This window comes from Phalacrocorax carbo, chromosome 14 (assembly GCF_963921805.1).
Source record: "Phalacrocorax carbo chromosome 14, bPhaCar2.1, whole genome shotgun sequence".
In the NCBI taxonomy this organism is placed as follows: domain Eukaryota; kingdom Metazoa; phylum Chordata; class Aves; order Suliformes; family Phalacrocoracidae; genus Phalacrocorax; species Phalacrocorax carbo.
This window is the reverse complement of record NC_087526.1, coordinates 7,482,046-7,495,817: the sequence shown is the minus strand read 5'-3', so window position 1 is coordinate 7,495,817 and position 13,772 is coordinate 7,482,046. Positions and strand designations below refer to the sequence as shown.

The window sequence follows — 13,772 nt, the reverse complement described above, 5'->3', positions numbered from 1 at the left end:
ACACTCTCCCTACTATATTCTCAAATCAGCTTTTCTGCTTTCTCTGCCTCCTCTTAGTTGGAAGAAACTCAGAAAATGAGATGGTTAGAACACATTTATCACACCATATGTTAATGGAACAGGGAAAAGACGACCCCTCTTCCCTACAGTGATAGTTATTGTCATTAGGTGATTATATCCACCAAGAGTTATCCAAACCCCTGGTAGGAATGGCTGGAGGCCATGAATGGCTCACAGGCCAAAACCAGATAATTGAACCAAGAGCATCAGAATGGAAACATCTACAGGTAACGTCTCTCTGTGACTTGTTAGAGACAGCAGGGAGTCTTCAGTGGAGTGAGAGTGGAAGAACTGCATCCAGAGGGTCTTGTAGAAGACAATGATCACAGGAGAAACTGGCCAACACACTGACGTGTCAAGGACCATTGTCAGGCAGCAAGAGGGCTGCGCAGGGAGATCAGCAGTGGAGGAGAAGAGTTAGGTGGTGCTGACAGGGTGGTGGAGCACACGGAGAGAAAGGTATGAGAAAGGGTCAGTCCTGATGGCAATGAAGGTGAATGGTGAGCAGAAGGGAGTTCAGCCCTCACTGAGGAAGTTTCACTTCACCTGTGTTTTCCTTATTGCTCTTCTCTTTGATCCTGGTGCACAGGACCTGCGTAAGCCTGCCAACCAGAGAGCTCAGCAGTGGGAAATCCAACACATTGTACACCGTGAGCTCCAGCGGCTCCGAGGCCACCTGCTTCAGCTCTGCTTCATCCGCATTCTTCACCCCTGCAACCAGAGCAGAGAATGAGACTGAGAAAACTCCCCAGAGAGGAGCAGCTTCTGCCTCCTGCTTCTGTGTTGTTTGTTCACGGGCAGGATGGGTCCACTGTCACCCTGCTCTCCAAGCAGATCCTCCCAGCCATTCCAGTGGGGTGGTAGTATCTGAGAATGGCCTTGGGCTTTCCTACAGCAACAGCCTCAGGCCATCCTGGGAAAGGCTTTCAACTCTGCAGGCTCAGAAGGTCTTTTGTGGCCTGGAGACAATCTAGTGAATCCTTCTTCTGTTTTCCTGCCTCCACACCACTTGCAGGCTTCACTACCAGTAAGGCAGATATTTTTCACCCTAAGAGGCAGTTGGCATAAATTGGGGAATGAGTGAGTGAATAAAAAACAATTTTATATTTATGAGGTGCCAGCACTCCCCACAGAGAGTCTGTTGTTCATCAGAACTTCACATTGCATTTCAAGAGTGTCAGGGATGAGCAATAAGCAGACCTTTTTTTTAGCAGAACTTGACTATCACAGAGCATCCTCCACCCCTATCCTTTTGCTCTGCGTCCTCATTAACCCTCTGCAGACCAAGCCCCACAGCATACAACTTATTTTGCTTCCCAGTGCTAGGCTGAAGGTCACCCTAGCATTGTCCAAGCAGTATCAATGCCAGACAGGGATCCCACCTGGTTCCTCAAGTCCAAGCCCATTACCTTAATAGTTTGCTAACCTCCTTTCCCCTTGCTCTTGCAGTGAGAACCAAGGCATTATTGAGATTAATACTCAGGTCCTGATGTTGAAGGACCAAACAATGTTATCTTTTCTGACCAGAGAGGAAAGGCAAAGACCCCAGCCAGGAACAAATCTCCAAGTGCAAAACTCCAAGCAATTTCAGGTACATAGTTGTTGGTCTGTTAGTCTGTTGTGCTGTACAACATAGAGCTGAGGCTCAGCAGCTTCACACAGTCCATGAGAGAAATCACAGTGCCAGCCACTTAGCTACACAACCCTATGCAATAAACCCTTGCTTGTGTTTTCCCAACATAAATTAGCACTTATAGTTTTGTAGATTGCAATTTTAGGTGAGTTTTCTGTGTAATTTTATTGCCCATGTATTAGTCTAGCAGACTTGTTTAGTCATCACGGACAGGGCTGCTCAAGGCCACTTTATGTCTCATTATTGCTGCTGGGTAGCAAAAAGAAGATAATGCTATTACTCAGAGAAATGGAAAGTTGTGAGCAGCAGTAATTATAAAGAAGGTCTCCTGCCCTCCCCAATACAATGTTGTCTTGCCTAATTCCACAGCTGAGAATATTGTTCTCATGGCACAGGTCTCTGAGGACTGCAAAGGTCTTCATGGATGGGAGGTGTGAAATATCTCACATGAATGAGTGTTTTTTCTAAATAAACAAAATCCCTTTTGAAGACACTGCCTGTGCTGAATAAATGAGTTAATTTTCATCTTAGCACAGTGTAATGAGGTCTTACCCATCACCTTAGTTTTAAAGCATTGGGATGCTCCTATCAAAGTTGAGGGAACATAACCTTCAAATTGAAGAAGGTCAAAAGTACATTGATTTAGTCCGACAGCTTATCAACGGCTGTGATCTTACCAATGGCAAATATCTCTATGCCCAGGTTTTTCAACGTCCGAGCAGCCAGGTTGGCGTCATCCTGGGATTTTCCATCAGTCAGGAGTATTACCAGTTTCTCAGCTTCCAGCCGGGCACCAGCATCTGGTTTCAGATTCTGCTCCAGGACATGGGTCAGTGCTAGACCTGGGGAGGAGCAGAGATGGATGGTGTGCTACAGCCTTGCAGACAACCCCCCTGCTTTTACTCTTTTCTCTGCTGCCAGTGGCTTTGGATCCCATGGAGGTCATCCCATGGGAACAGCTTTCCCCACTGCAGCCACACAGATCATTTAGCAGAGACCTGAGAGCTGGAGTTACCTGTAAAGGTGTTGCCACCCTTATACCGCAAATTCCTCAAGGCCTCCAGCACCTGGTCCCTCGTAGAGTAAGCGCTCAGATCCCATTCTGTGCGGGGATCGCTGCTGTACTGGGACAGCCCTGGGAAGGCAAGAACTATTGGCATCACACAAGCCAAGGTAAGCTACAAGAGGAGATTCGTTCTGGGGAGGCAGCGTCAGGCTTGCCATGGGATGATGACTCAAAATATTGAATGGGACTGTGGGTGAGCAGATTTGGTTTCTACCGCTTCTTCTCTGCACAGTCCTTGTCATGCAGGCAGCAAGATGATACCTCAGACCCCACTGGGTACAGTGACACCCCTGCAGTGTGAGGGCAAAACATTTGATAAGGTCTCAGTGTTAACCGGAGTCAGACTTCCAGGGGTGGGAAGGATTTACACTGTCCTCCTTCATGCACAACCTGGCCAGTGCCACCTGCTGGAGTCAGAATCACTCAGAACCAGAAGCAGCACCGTTCTTAGCTGAAATCAAAGCAGCGCCAAGCAGCACTGCCACAGTGTCTGTGCAGCGCTGCGGAGGCTGAGCGCCTCGTCAGAGGTAGGCAGCAAATCCCAGATGTGTCTCAGCATCAGTGCCGGACCTGGTGCTGCCCAGAAGACATTGCTTCTGTTCACTGCGTAGCTATTTCTTACAACCACTAGAGGCCAGAGCTTGCTACCAGATGGGAAAAGCTGTCAAGAGCATCAGCAGGACCCCACTCAGAGGAGCAAATAACCACAGGGACAGAGACCAAGGCCCCTTCAAACACAGACTTCCCAAGGTCAGAAGACAGAAGTGTATCCTACCTACTCTTATCTTGTCTTGTGCAATACTGAATGGAGAAATCAAATTGCTCAGAAACTCCTTAATGAGCTTGAAATTGTTGCGTCCAATGCTCCAGGATCCATCCACAAGCAGGACGATATCTGTCATTGCAGGTGTGTCACACTGAAACTGGGAACCTGGGAGGGGGTATAAGGTTTGATACTGTGAGAAGCAATTGCAAAGGAGGAAAAACTGCTTCAGTTTTAAGGTAAAAAGTAAATCTACAGTGTAAGGCCTTGTCTGGATGGTGGACTGGACCATCTGCCAGCCTGACGCATCCCAGAATCTTGGGAAAACCACATGGCTAAAGGTAACCCATCTCATCACCAAGAAATCGAGCGATACACAGCTGCATTTCTGCAAAGAATGGGTTAAAGCTGTCAGGAAGTGCGTGCCTCACCCAAGCACGCCTCTCTGCAAGCTGTCAGCTCCATTAAGTCTCAACCTGAGCCCAGTGTTTCCCTTTTATCTAGCCTAAGTCTCCAAGAATTGCAGGTGATTGCTTAATTCCATTCCATCACAAGATCCCCTGTGGGCTATAATTATTTTGTGGCTTTATATTACATCCAATCTCTCTGTAAAAACCTGCTAGCATCACAGATACTCAGGCCCTGCTTTCCTCCCCACCCCAGGCCTGCAGCTCAACTGAGGATAAGATAGGGCATGTTGTTGATCAAATGCATCTTCCCCAAATATTTTTCAAATGGGGTTTTTTCCAGCTTTGGTGGAGGGAAGTAGATGATCCCATCAAGAACCAGTGGGCTGCAAAGAGGTTACTCTCCTCTCTCTTTTCACAGCCATGGATTCCTACTAGTCTCAAGGGATCAAATGAGGATGCTCTGGTCGATCCCATTCCCACCGCTTCAGCAGTGCTGCGAGCCATCTGCCCTGCCATAGCCTCAACAGATGAATCTGAAGGATCATCATGGATCAGTTATCTGTGAGACATGAAGAACAAGTCCAGGAGATGGAGCAGGCTGGGTAACAAACATCACTGACGCTCCTCCCCTTCTGAAGGTTTGGACAGGTCCGTGGCTGGAGGGGGGTCTGTTGAAGAATATAAATTCTTACATGGATCTGTCAGAAGCAGGGGGAGGTGGCAACATGAAGAGAGAGAATAGTGGCAAATCAAGAAATTAAATCATCTGGAAAGAATTTTTGGCCTAGCTCCAGTTTGCCTTAAAATCTGTGAGGCTCTACAGAACTCCAAATTTCTCCAGTGATGCCGACAGTTCCCCAAAGCATGACCTCGTAATTGAAAGCACTATCAGCAGCACTGTACTCTTGAAAATCTTGGTGACAGGGAGTGGGATGGAAAGCTTGTATTCAATGAGTGTTAGGGAAAACAGTAGGGAGGAAGGAACAAGACATGTTTGAAACCCCTCTCACCTCGCCTCAATGAATCCTTTGTGGGGTTTTCTTTTCCTAGAGTCTCTCGCTCGGGGTTCCCAGGAGTGCGCTGGGATGATTTTGTGGTTGTTGGTGTTGCTTCTGTCATGCCAGCCTCCACGCTGGGCTGGTTTCTTATTGTTTCTCCTGAGCCTTTTGGCTGAGTCCCTTTCTGCCTTTTCTTTTCAGCTCTGTCCTTTGCTGTGCCTCAAAGAGAAAAAAAAACATTATCCCTAGCTGTGTTATCCCCATGCAACCTGCTCCACTCATCGGCTGATTTACCACATTTGACAGAGGTGTAGGGACTCGCAGAGAATAAAAGCCCTACAAGCTTTATGCAAATAAGTAGCTAGATGAAGGACACCGTCTCCATTCATGCCTTTCTGAGAGGGCTGTAAATGGACTCATGAGTTAATAATAGTGTTATTAGTGGATTGCATCAAAAGTTTGTTCTTCCCATTATCTTTGATGATGGAAAATAATGAATGTTTATAAAATATGAATCAGGGAAAACATACCATGGCACCCAATACCCTCTGTACTCTCCAGATCTCAGCAATCTGTGACTCAGAAACATTCTGAGCCAGTGCAAGTCTTTTTGTATAATGGCCCTGATAGATCTTTCTTCCATCAACACATTGCCTTTTGAACTCATGCAAACCTTGTTGCCAGACACATGAGAATTTATAGTTATATACAGTCCTCAGCCATAGAGGAAGGTTCACACCTTCTTGTAGACCATCTGCAGCCAACCTTGGGACACAGAGCTCAGGAAATCAAGCACCATTAGCCCCAGTACTTAGGGAACAGCTTGCTATCAAAGGATCTGCTTTGAGATCCTCTTTGAGGATCCGCATGGTCAGTGCACCCACCTGGCTGTGTCAATACAGTGTTCAGGGGTGGTGGGGTAGCCTCTGCCACCCCACTGTGCTCGGCTGCTGAGTTCCCCAAAGAGGTGAGATTCTTTCCTGATGCAGCTCCTGAGTTTCTTCGGTTATTTCTAGTCTGGGATGCATTTTTGAGTTCCTCTACTGTAGAAAGACCAAAAACAGAGAAAGAGAGTCAGCCTAGACAGGTCTGTGAGTCACGGTCTGTCCCCTGGGTCTTCACCTTTCCCTCTTTCTAACCTTGCAACCAAAGTAGTAACAGGATCTCTGATTGCAGCACAGTCTACAGGACATATGCCAAAGGCTGAGCTCTGAGGAGCCACATCTCCAAGAGCCTCAGGAGCTCTCTGAATGGTAGAATGTAGCACACTACTTACTCACAAATTTCCTCTTGGCAAACAGGGCTTCCTGGGAGCCATTGAGTACATAGACCTGCAGCGTGTATGCCTTGGTAGGGCTCAGCCCCCCCACTGTGGCTTTCGGAGTCTTGGTTTTCAGCATGACTTCTTGTTCCGAGTCCCCTGAGGTGGGATGAAGCCTGTTAGAGCTTAAACTTAAGCTGACAGTAGCAAAAGCACTGCTGAAATGCAGGGAATGTCTGCCTAGGGATCTCAGTCAACTCCTATTTCTTTCTTTAATTTTGTGGATCTCTGATTTTTACTCTTTTTCCCAATCCAGAGTTGAAAACGTTTAGTTTTTTAAAATCCATGTGTTGGAGCAGAAGTGAGCAGATGGCGGGGGACAGCTCTGCAAATTGCTGCACCACGGTCTCTGTGCTACACAAGAGAGAGGCAAACTATGTCCCTAAAATCCTCTGAGTAAGAAAGGTCTACAAGCTTTAAACTATGGACATGGTTGTGTTTCTCACCCAGCCATTCCTGTGCTCATGCCTAGGGCCGGAGATGGAGCTCCCCAGCTTAGGCAGAGGGAAAGCCTCAGGCATGTGCCAGGAATGCCAGTGGGGATTCCTGCATTCCCGGGATGCTCATCGCTCTCTGCTGAGCTGAGGCACAAGGAAGAGCAGGGCAGGGAAGGAATGAGAAACCTCCTGCTTTGGGAAACAGGTGGGGGATGAGCTAAAAGCGGGTGGATGATCACAAGAGCTCTGCCGCACGCACTCCTGCCTGGCAGTTCCCCTCTCTGTCTCGCTGGGAGAGCAGCAGTGACTGAAAACCAAATGCCAGCCAAGATTAAGGTTGCCTCCAACCATTGCTCCCTGCCAAAGGACATCGTGTCCTTCCAACACCACCAGGATCAGTGTCCGAAGTCAAGGAGAGATGGAGCTTGGCTGGGGTAGGTATCAAGGGGGCTGAGCCCCACACACACAGGTCAAGGACTTCCCATCCTGTGACCCGGCAGGTGGGGGGAGATCTGGGAGCTTCCACAGAAGAATCAGGCAATGAACCTTTCCTCATCTTTTTTTTTCCTTACACGGTCCCAAAGAGCAAAACTTTCTGACTAAGCCTTTCCCCTAGGATGAAGAGAGCTGAATTTCATCTCTTTCTTGTGAGTGAGAGATAGAGGGACTGTGCCTGCACTGCCATGGCACTATGGACTGCTCTCATGGCAGCCAGAAATACTTCTTGTCCATACTGTGTGAACAGCCCAGTAGAAAGATTTGATCTAGGTAATCAACACTTGAAACCAGAACAACCAGCAGATAATTCCCTCTACCTCACCTCTCTCACCTTAAGGTCTAAATAATGCTCTTACTTAAGTCCTGTTGTCCACCAGTCAAAAAGAGAAGCTTGGTCCCTTACTCATACTCAGATCTCTGCTGGGTCTGATGTCCGGTGCATTAACACATACCTGCCATGGGCTTTACCCGAACTTTGTAGCCATTGATGTTCCCTTCAGTCTCTTTCCATTTCATTTGGAGCCTGTCTTCCGAAAGAACAGTGAGTTTCAGCCTGCCTGACCCTGCAGAGGAGATGTGTCCATGCTGTTACGGATGCAGTTCCTCCCTCTGCACAGGCACACACAAAACAATACAAATACCATTTCCTTTATGGACACAGGAACAGTTGCAGAGCAAAGGAAACCTCCACCATCCCATGGAAGCCCTTAGCATCCCCTGACGCTACACAGCAGCTCCTGCACCTCTGCCAGGAAACCTCCTATGAGTCACTGCAAACCTGGAGCCTCCACCTTATGCAAAGAGGAGTTTCTCATGCACTTGAATGAGACCTTAATATATACTGCTGCAAACATGTAAAACAGCCTCCTACAGAAGTGAGGGCTTTCTCTGCACCCCTCACATCTTGGAGGACTCTCCTGGGAGATTTCATTCAGGATGTTTTGTTTCAGCAAGTGTATTTAGTGCAAACATCTGAAATGGGAGGGCAGGAAGCATAAAAGGGCTCAATGAGGCTCCTGGATAGGCTTGGGCTGCTGAGAAATACAGAAATTCCCCAGGTGATGGATCCATATTTCTGCAGAAAGATAATTTCAGAAGCAGCTTCAAGGACCAGCTATGTTTAAAAGAAAGGTGTGAGGGGGAGGGGGGAAGAAGAGAAAAGAAAGAAAACCTGGTAAAGTGTAAGTTACAGCTCCTGGCAGGACCATAACTCACGGGCACCAGCTTGTATCTGTTTGCTGCAGGGAGCAGCAAACTAAATGACAAATCCTGAAGAAGAAAATATCAGACAAGAAGGTAAAAATAAAACCAGCACATTCCCTTATCATCTCCAAATTTCATGGATATCTTTTAAACCCCAGCTAGATGTCTGAGCTCACGTGTCACTCTTTGAAACAATGATTCCTTGGTAAAACACAGCTGTACTGTCATACAAATGTCACCGCATGAAACTTTTTCACTTGGCTGGATATAGGACAGCAACTCAGCAGATTTATCTCCTCTCCTTCCTGACACTACCTACAGCTGCCTTTCCAGGAGGCTGCCCTAATTTGCAATGAGTGAGCGCATCCTTTGCCTGCGCACCATAAGCATCTGCACTCAAATGCCCACCCCCATTTGCAGTCGCTCCAATCTCTTTCCCTTTACCATTACTCATTTAAAAAAGCTTAGGGTGACCTGGAGTGTCCTGCTCAGTGTTGACAAACTGTTGAACAGACTCCTCAGGTCCCTAATCTGGTCTTGTAGCATGTCCAGACATCTCCTGACATCTTTGCCGTGAAGTCACAGCTCAGGGAAGCAGTGAAAGCTGGCACTGAGGACTTGCTTGTCTCAGCCCAACATCTGTCCCTTAACCTTTCCACACAGTGACTTCCTGCAGGCTGCCCAACAAGCAGATAACTATTTTGGGGAAACAAAGCTCAGATTCACATCTCACCCCAGGCAAATCTGAAGGGGAAGAAAGAAAACATGGGTAAGAAGGGTGAGGGGCAAAATAAAATCCCAGAATCATGCCTAAGAGAAATGGTAAAAGATCATGGAACAATGAGGGGAATTCATAGTTAGATTAAACATGGAGCTGTCTTCTTTTGGCCAAGTGTGGTCCAGCTCTTCAGCCATCACTCTAGGAGCCGGGAAGCTAAAAAGGCAAGAATGTCCCCAGACAGATCAGAAAGGACAGCATCCTCTAAAGCACCATTATGTGCTGGATGCAAATGAACCCCAGTACCATGAAAGCTCCAGTGTTTCCCTTCCCTGTGTTGGATGTGTGCTATTTGATGCTGTAACCTTTATTTCTGGCTAAGAGGGAGTTAAGTCCAAACTTAACTTCACAGGCTGATCTGGAAGATAACTCTGAAGTGCCATCACCTCTCTAGAAACCTTCATGCTGACCACTTCTACAGAAGGTTCAAACATAATATAAAGGTGGATCTTCAACATCAGAAAGGCTATGGTGCAGTGCTATAGATATCTTCTGATCATTTGCAGTACTATGGGAGCCCTATACATTACAGGAGGAATGCACCTCATGTGCTTTCTTATCCAGATGTTGCACCACATATCACCATATACATGCACAGCAATAGTTTCAGGGTGCAGGACAGATGCAGTCACTAACAGAAGCAAAACTGCTTTTTCTTCCTATTTCTCAAGCTCCATTTGCAGATCACAAACACTCTTCATTGCTTATACAGGGTGAAATGCATTCCTGGTGCTAGGGAGCAGCACGCTGAACTGCTGCCAGTGATGAGGACAGGCTTTGCAGGGTGGGGAGGGATCGAGATACTCTCCCCAGATGGGCCCCTGATCTCCTGGTGCTCTTCATGTGTGGGAATGGGCTGTTTGGAGCTTCACCAACAGACACCAGAGCACAGTAGTCCCCTGAAATCATACGTGTGACTGGAGACATCCCTCACATGCAGAGCCACTGCCAACAAGAAGGGCTCAGGCTGGGCAAGTTAACCCAGGTGACCCCCAAACCAGAGGGAATTGCCCAGAGCAAGGGCAGGAGGGCTCCTTACCTTGGCCCACTCGTCCCCAGACATGGCTCACCACAGGCAGGCAGGCAAAAAAGAAACAAGCGTGAATCAGCATGGTGACCAGGACCTACGAGAAGGCGGCAGAATTAAAAGTTACATTTCACCATGACAATAGAATCATAGAATCATTGAATTGTTAAGGTTGGAAAATACCCTTAAGATCATCGAGTCCAACCGCTAACCTGCCACTGCCAAGGCCACCACTAAACCATACCCTCAAGCACCATGTCTGCCCTTCTTTTAAATACCTCCAGGGATGGTGACTCCCCACCTCCCTGGGCAGCCTGTTCCAGGGCCTGACAACCCTTTCTGTGAAGAAGTTTTTTCTAATGTCCAACCTAAACTTCCCCTGGCGCAGCTTGAGGCTGTTTCCTCTCATCCTATCGCTTGTTACCAGGGAGAAGAGACCGACCCCCGCCTCGCCACACCCTCCTTTCAGGTACTTGCAGAGAGCGATAATGTCTCCCCTCAGCCTCCTCTTCTCCAGGCTAAACCCCCCCAGCCCCCCCAGCCGCCCCCCAGCACACTTGTGCTCCAGACCCTGCCCCAGCCCCGCTGCCCTTCTCTGGACACGCTCCAGCCCCTCAAGGCCCTTCTTGTCCCGAGGGGCCCAAACCTGAGCCCAGCATTCGAGGTGGGGCCTCACCAGCGCCGAGCACAGGGGCCCCATCCCTGCCCGGCTCCTGCTGGTCACACCAGTGCTGACACAAGCCCGGGGGCTGGTGGCCTCCTTGGCCACCCGGGCACTGCTGGCTCATGCCCAGCCGGCTGTCTGAAACAATACCCAGATTTTTTGCAGTCTTTAGTTAAGGGACCGCAAGCTGAGATCTACAGCTCTATACATCACTGATGGCACTGAAAGAGTAGATGGAGAAGAACATACAGAATTTTCCTGCAGTTCCTATATATTATTTTACATTCTTGGTCTCTCTAGTACTTCTGTTCAATGCACTGGACCAGTACTAAATGGAGTTTATACACCTGGTGGGGAGTAGGCTTTGACCCAGTACTCCTCTCAGCCGGCTTTGTCCTGGAGATGGGCACTGCCCGCTTGGTAAGACAGTCTCAACACTGGTACAACATGTGCTGGGTTCTGCTCTGATCACAGAAATAAGCAACATTGGCCAAGTCACTGAACAGACATAGATTCCAGAACAACTTCTGTTTTAAATAATACAGAAGTAATTATTTCCAATTATCATGACCAAAATCAATATAGGCATACGAACACACAGCATCTTTCTCATGTCTCTGCACTGCATGCACTGATCGTAAGGTGAAAAGCATTTAGAGGAGCACTTTTAGGCAGACAAGCTCCTTGCACCACAGATTTAATGACCCTGCAGTCACTGTGATAAAGCAATCACAGTGCTTTCTGCAGCAGGAGGGATACCGCAGGCCTAGCTGAATTTATGTCAACAGTTTAGAAGCAAGGGTTTTATTTCTTATTTCACACTGGAGTTCCCAAGAAGTTACATTCAGGACTTGTTGAGACAGTCTTGTTTTAACTTGTTCACCTGAACAAGACTGAAATGCAGATGCAGTCACAAGCTTAATCATGGCAGAGGATCAGTTTGACTTACACGTCACCTCTGCAGCACTGGCGAAGCTGGCTGGCTAAGGACAGCCCGCCTCCAGCCCACAGACCTCGAGCACCTGCAGTTAGTTTGCGGCTCTGGATTTCAGTTTTATTCAGTTTGGGTCAGAAATGTCAGGTCAGCGTAAAACCACCCTGATGGAAACAGTGTCCCCCCCTCGTCTCAGTCTCAACACACCAGGTTTAAAATATATGCTGTTGGCCTTTTGCAACGCACCGCTGGCATCTGTCATTTTTGTGTTACACATTTCAACCTTATTGCTTTTGGCAGAACCAGCCCATGCACAAGTTTCCTCCACCGCCGTCTGCAGTGACATTTCACTTCTGTTCATTCTGATGGACAGGTATTTAAAGGCTCCTGGCAAATGCCTATTTCCCTTAAATATGTCAGCATTTTAGAGATTTTAAGGAAAAATAAATATTCACGAGTGACCCAGCCATGATCTCCTGGGGTTTAAATCTGTTCTAAATTGCTGTAAGAATGAATGGAAAAATATGCAAGTTATAACAGGGAGATATTAACCACCCTACTCAGTCGGTGATTTTTTTTTTTTTGATTGAAGATCAGGTTCTACAGAACAACTGCAGTGTAACTGAAGCCCTTATCCATGGGAAACACTTGCTTTATTTTTTTTTCCCAGCTAATAAAATGAAGTCATTGCTTATAAAAAACAGCAGACATTTTAAAGGTGGGTTTCAGAAATCTGATTGTCACCTCAGAAAAGCAAAGCCTGCGCTGGCTGCAGAGGTACCTGTGTCAAACAACAGCAAGAAGCCTGCATTTCTGAAAAATTCCCTGAGTCAAAAGTTCATTTGTGCCATTTTGCAATGTCACCAAACTGCTCTTGATTTCCTTGCAACTTCCCTGTGGCTCTGCTGGCAAACGGGATGCCAAACTCTGGCAAAAGCACTGGGTCGTGTATCAACTTTTCATGTTAACAAAGGTTATACAGGATCCAAAGCCCAGAGAAATAAACTCATGGGCTTCTCCAGCCTACACTGAACTGGGCTTACTGCAGGGTCCGATTCAGCCAGAAGCTTCCACCCTCATGCGTCAGTACAGGTGAGTTCGTGTTAACCTAGGTGGGATCTAGTAAGTCCCCAGGGTGTGGATCTTTACTGTGACTAAAGCAAGGAACAGGGGCTTCATCTCTTCTTCCTAACTCAGAGGCAAACCCATCGCTATTTTCCCTCTTTGCCAACTTTAATTTTCCTACCTGTAAAGCAGGAATAACAAATGCACCTGTTTGAAATGGTGGAAGAGATACAGCTGGAGGAGCTATCTATTCACCACCCTGCAGAGCTCCCTCTCTGCAGGTTACCTCCCCAAGCCCCCCCAGGTCTCCATGGTCCCTTCCCATCCATTTCTGCCCTCTCTGGTGCCACCAGCCAGCCGGGCTGAGCTGTGGACCCTGGGAGCGAGGGGACCGCAGTGACAGCCTGCTGCCGGGCAGGCAGCCTCCAGCACGCCAAAGCCTATCTCCCATTACTCGCCCAGGGAAGGAATTTGGAGACAGCGACACGTGGAGCATGTGGCATTTCCAGGGCCTGGAAAATGGGTGTGGGGAGGACACACCACTTCCCGCTTGCCCCAGCTGTGTGCTCAGAGGGGATTTGGAGGTTAAGGCAGTCGGAGATCCCCTTATTTGAAAATGAAGTTTTAAATGTAGTCGCTTTAATTAAAGAAAAAAAAAAATCTATGCAAAAAATCCCTGCCCAGTGTTTAAATTGGCACAATTAAAAGTTGGGATTTAGGGGCACTGTGAATTATTTCCACCCCCCACATCCACTGTTTGGGGATATTTCCTCATCCCAGAGGGCATCACTGTCTCTGCGCAGAAGCAATGTCACCCACTCGCTGCTGGACACATGAGCAGTGCCAGAGACAGCCCTGCAGAAGGCACCAGCAAGCTGCCAGGGGTAGCCAGATGCAGGGAGTAAATCTGTCCCG

The 13,772-nt window shown here is 47.8% G+C and overlaps 1 protein-coding gene across 3 annotated transcripts in view; it reads right to left on the bottom strand.

Moving 5' to 3' along the window:
* Positions 1 to 13,772, bottom strand: part of COL20A1 (collagen type XX alpha 1 chain) — a 52,191-nt gene that overhangs the window by 37,398 nt on the left and 1,021 nt on the right. For 2 of the 3 annotated variants that reach the window (XM_064465407.1, XM_064465409.1), the window contains exons 2-10: positions 10,207 to 10,291; positions 7,639 to 7,749; positions 6,207 to 6,350; positions 5,815 to 5,973; positions 4,943 to 5,149; positions 3,535 to 3,690; positions 2,709 to 2,828; positions 2,371 to 2,535; positions 607 to 771 (exon numbers count right to left, since the gene is read on the bottom strand). In XM_064465407.1, the coding sequence (XP_064321477.1) occupies positions 607 to 771; positions 2,371 to 2,535; positions 2,709 to 2,828; positions 3,535 to 3,690; positions 4,943 to 5,149; positions 5,815 to 5,973; positions 6,207 to 6,350; positions 7,639 to 7,749; positions 10,207 to 10,279 (1,300 nt within the window). In that variant the 5' untranslated portion in view covers positions 10,280 to 10,291. The remainder of the gene's footprint in view (positions 1 to 606; positions 772 to 2,370; positions 2,536 to 2,708; positions 2,829 to 3,534; positions 3,691 to 4,942; positions 5,150 to 5,814; positions 5,974 to 6,206; positions 6,351 to 7,638; positions 7,750 to 10,206; positions 10,292 to 13,772) is intronic. The other variant, XM_064465408.1, reaches the window with a different exon arrangement.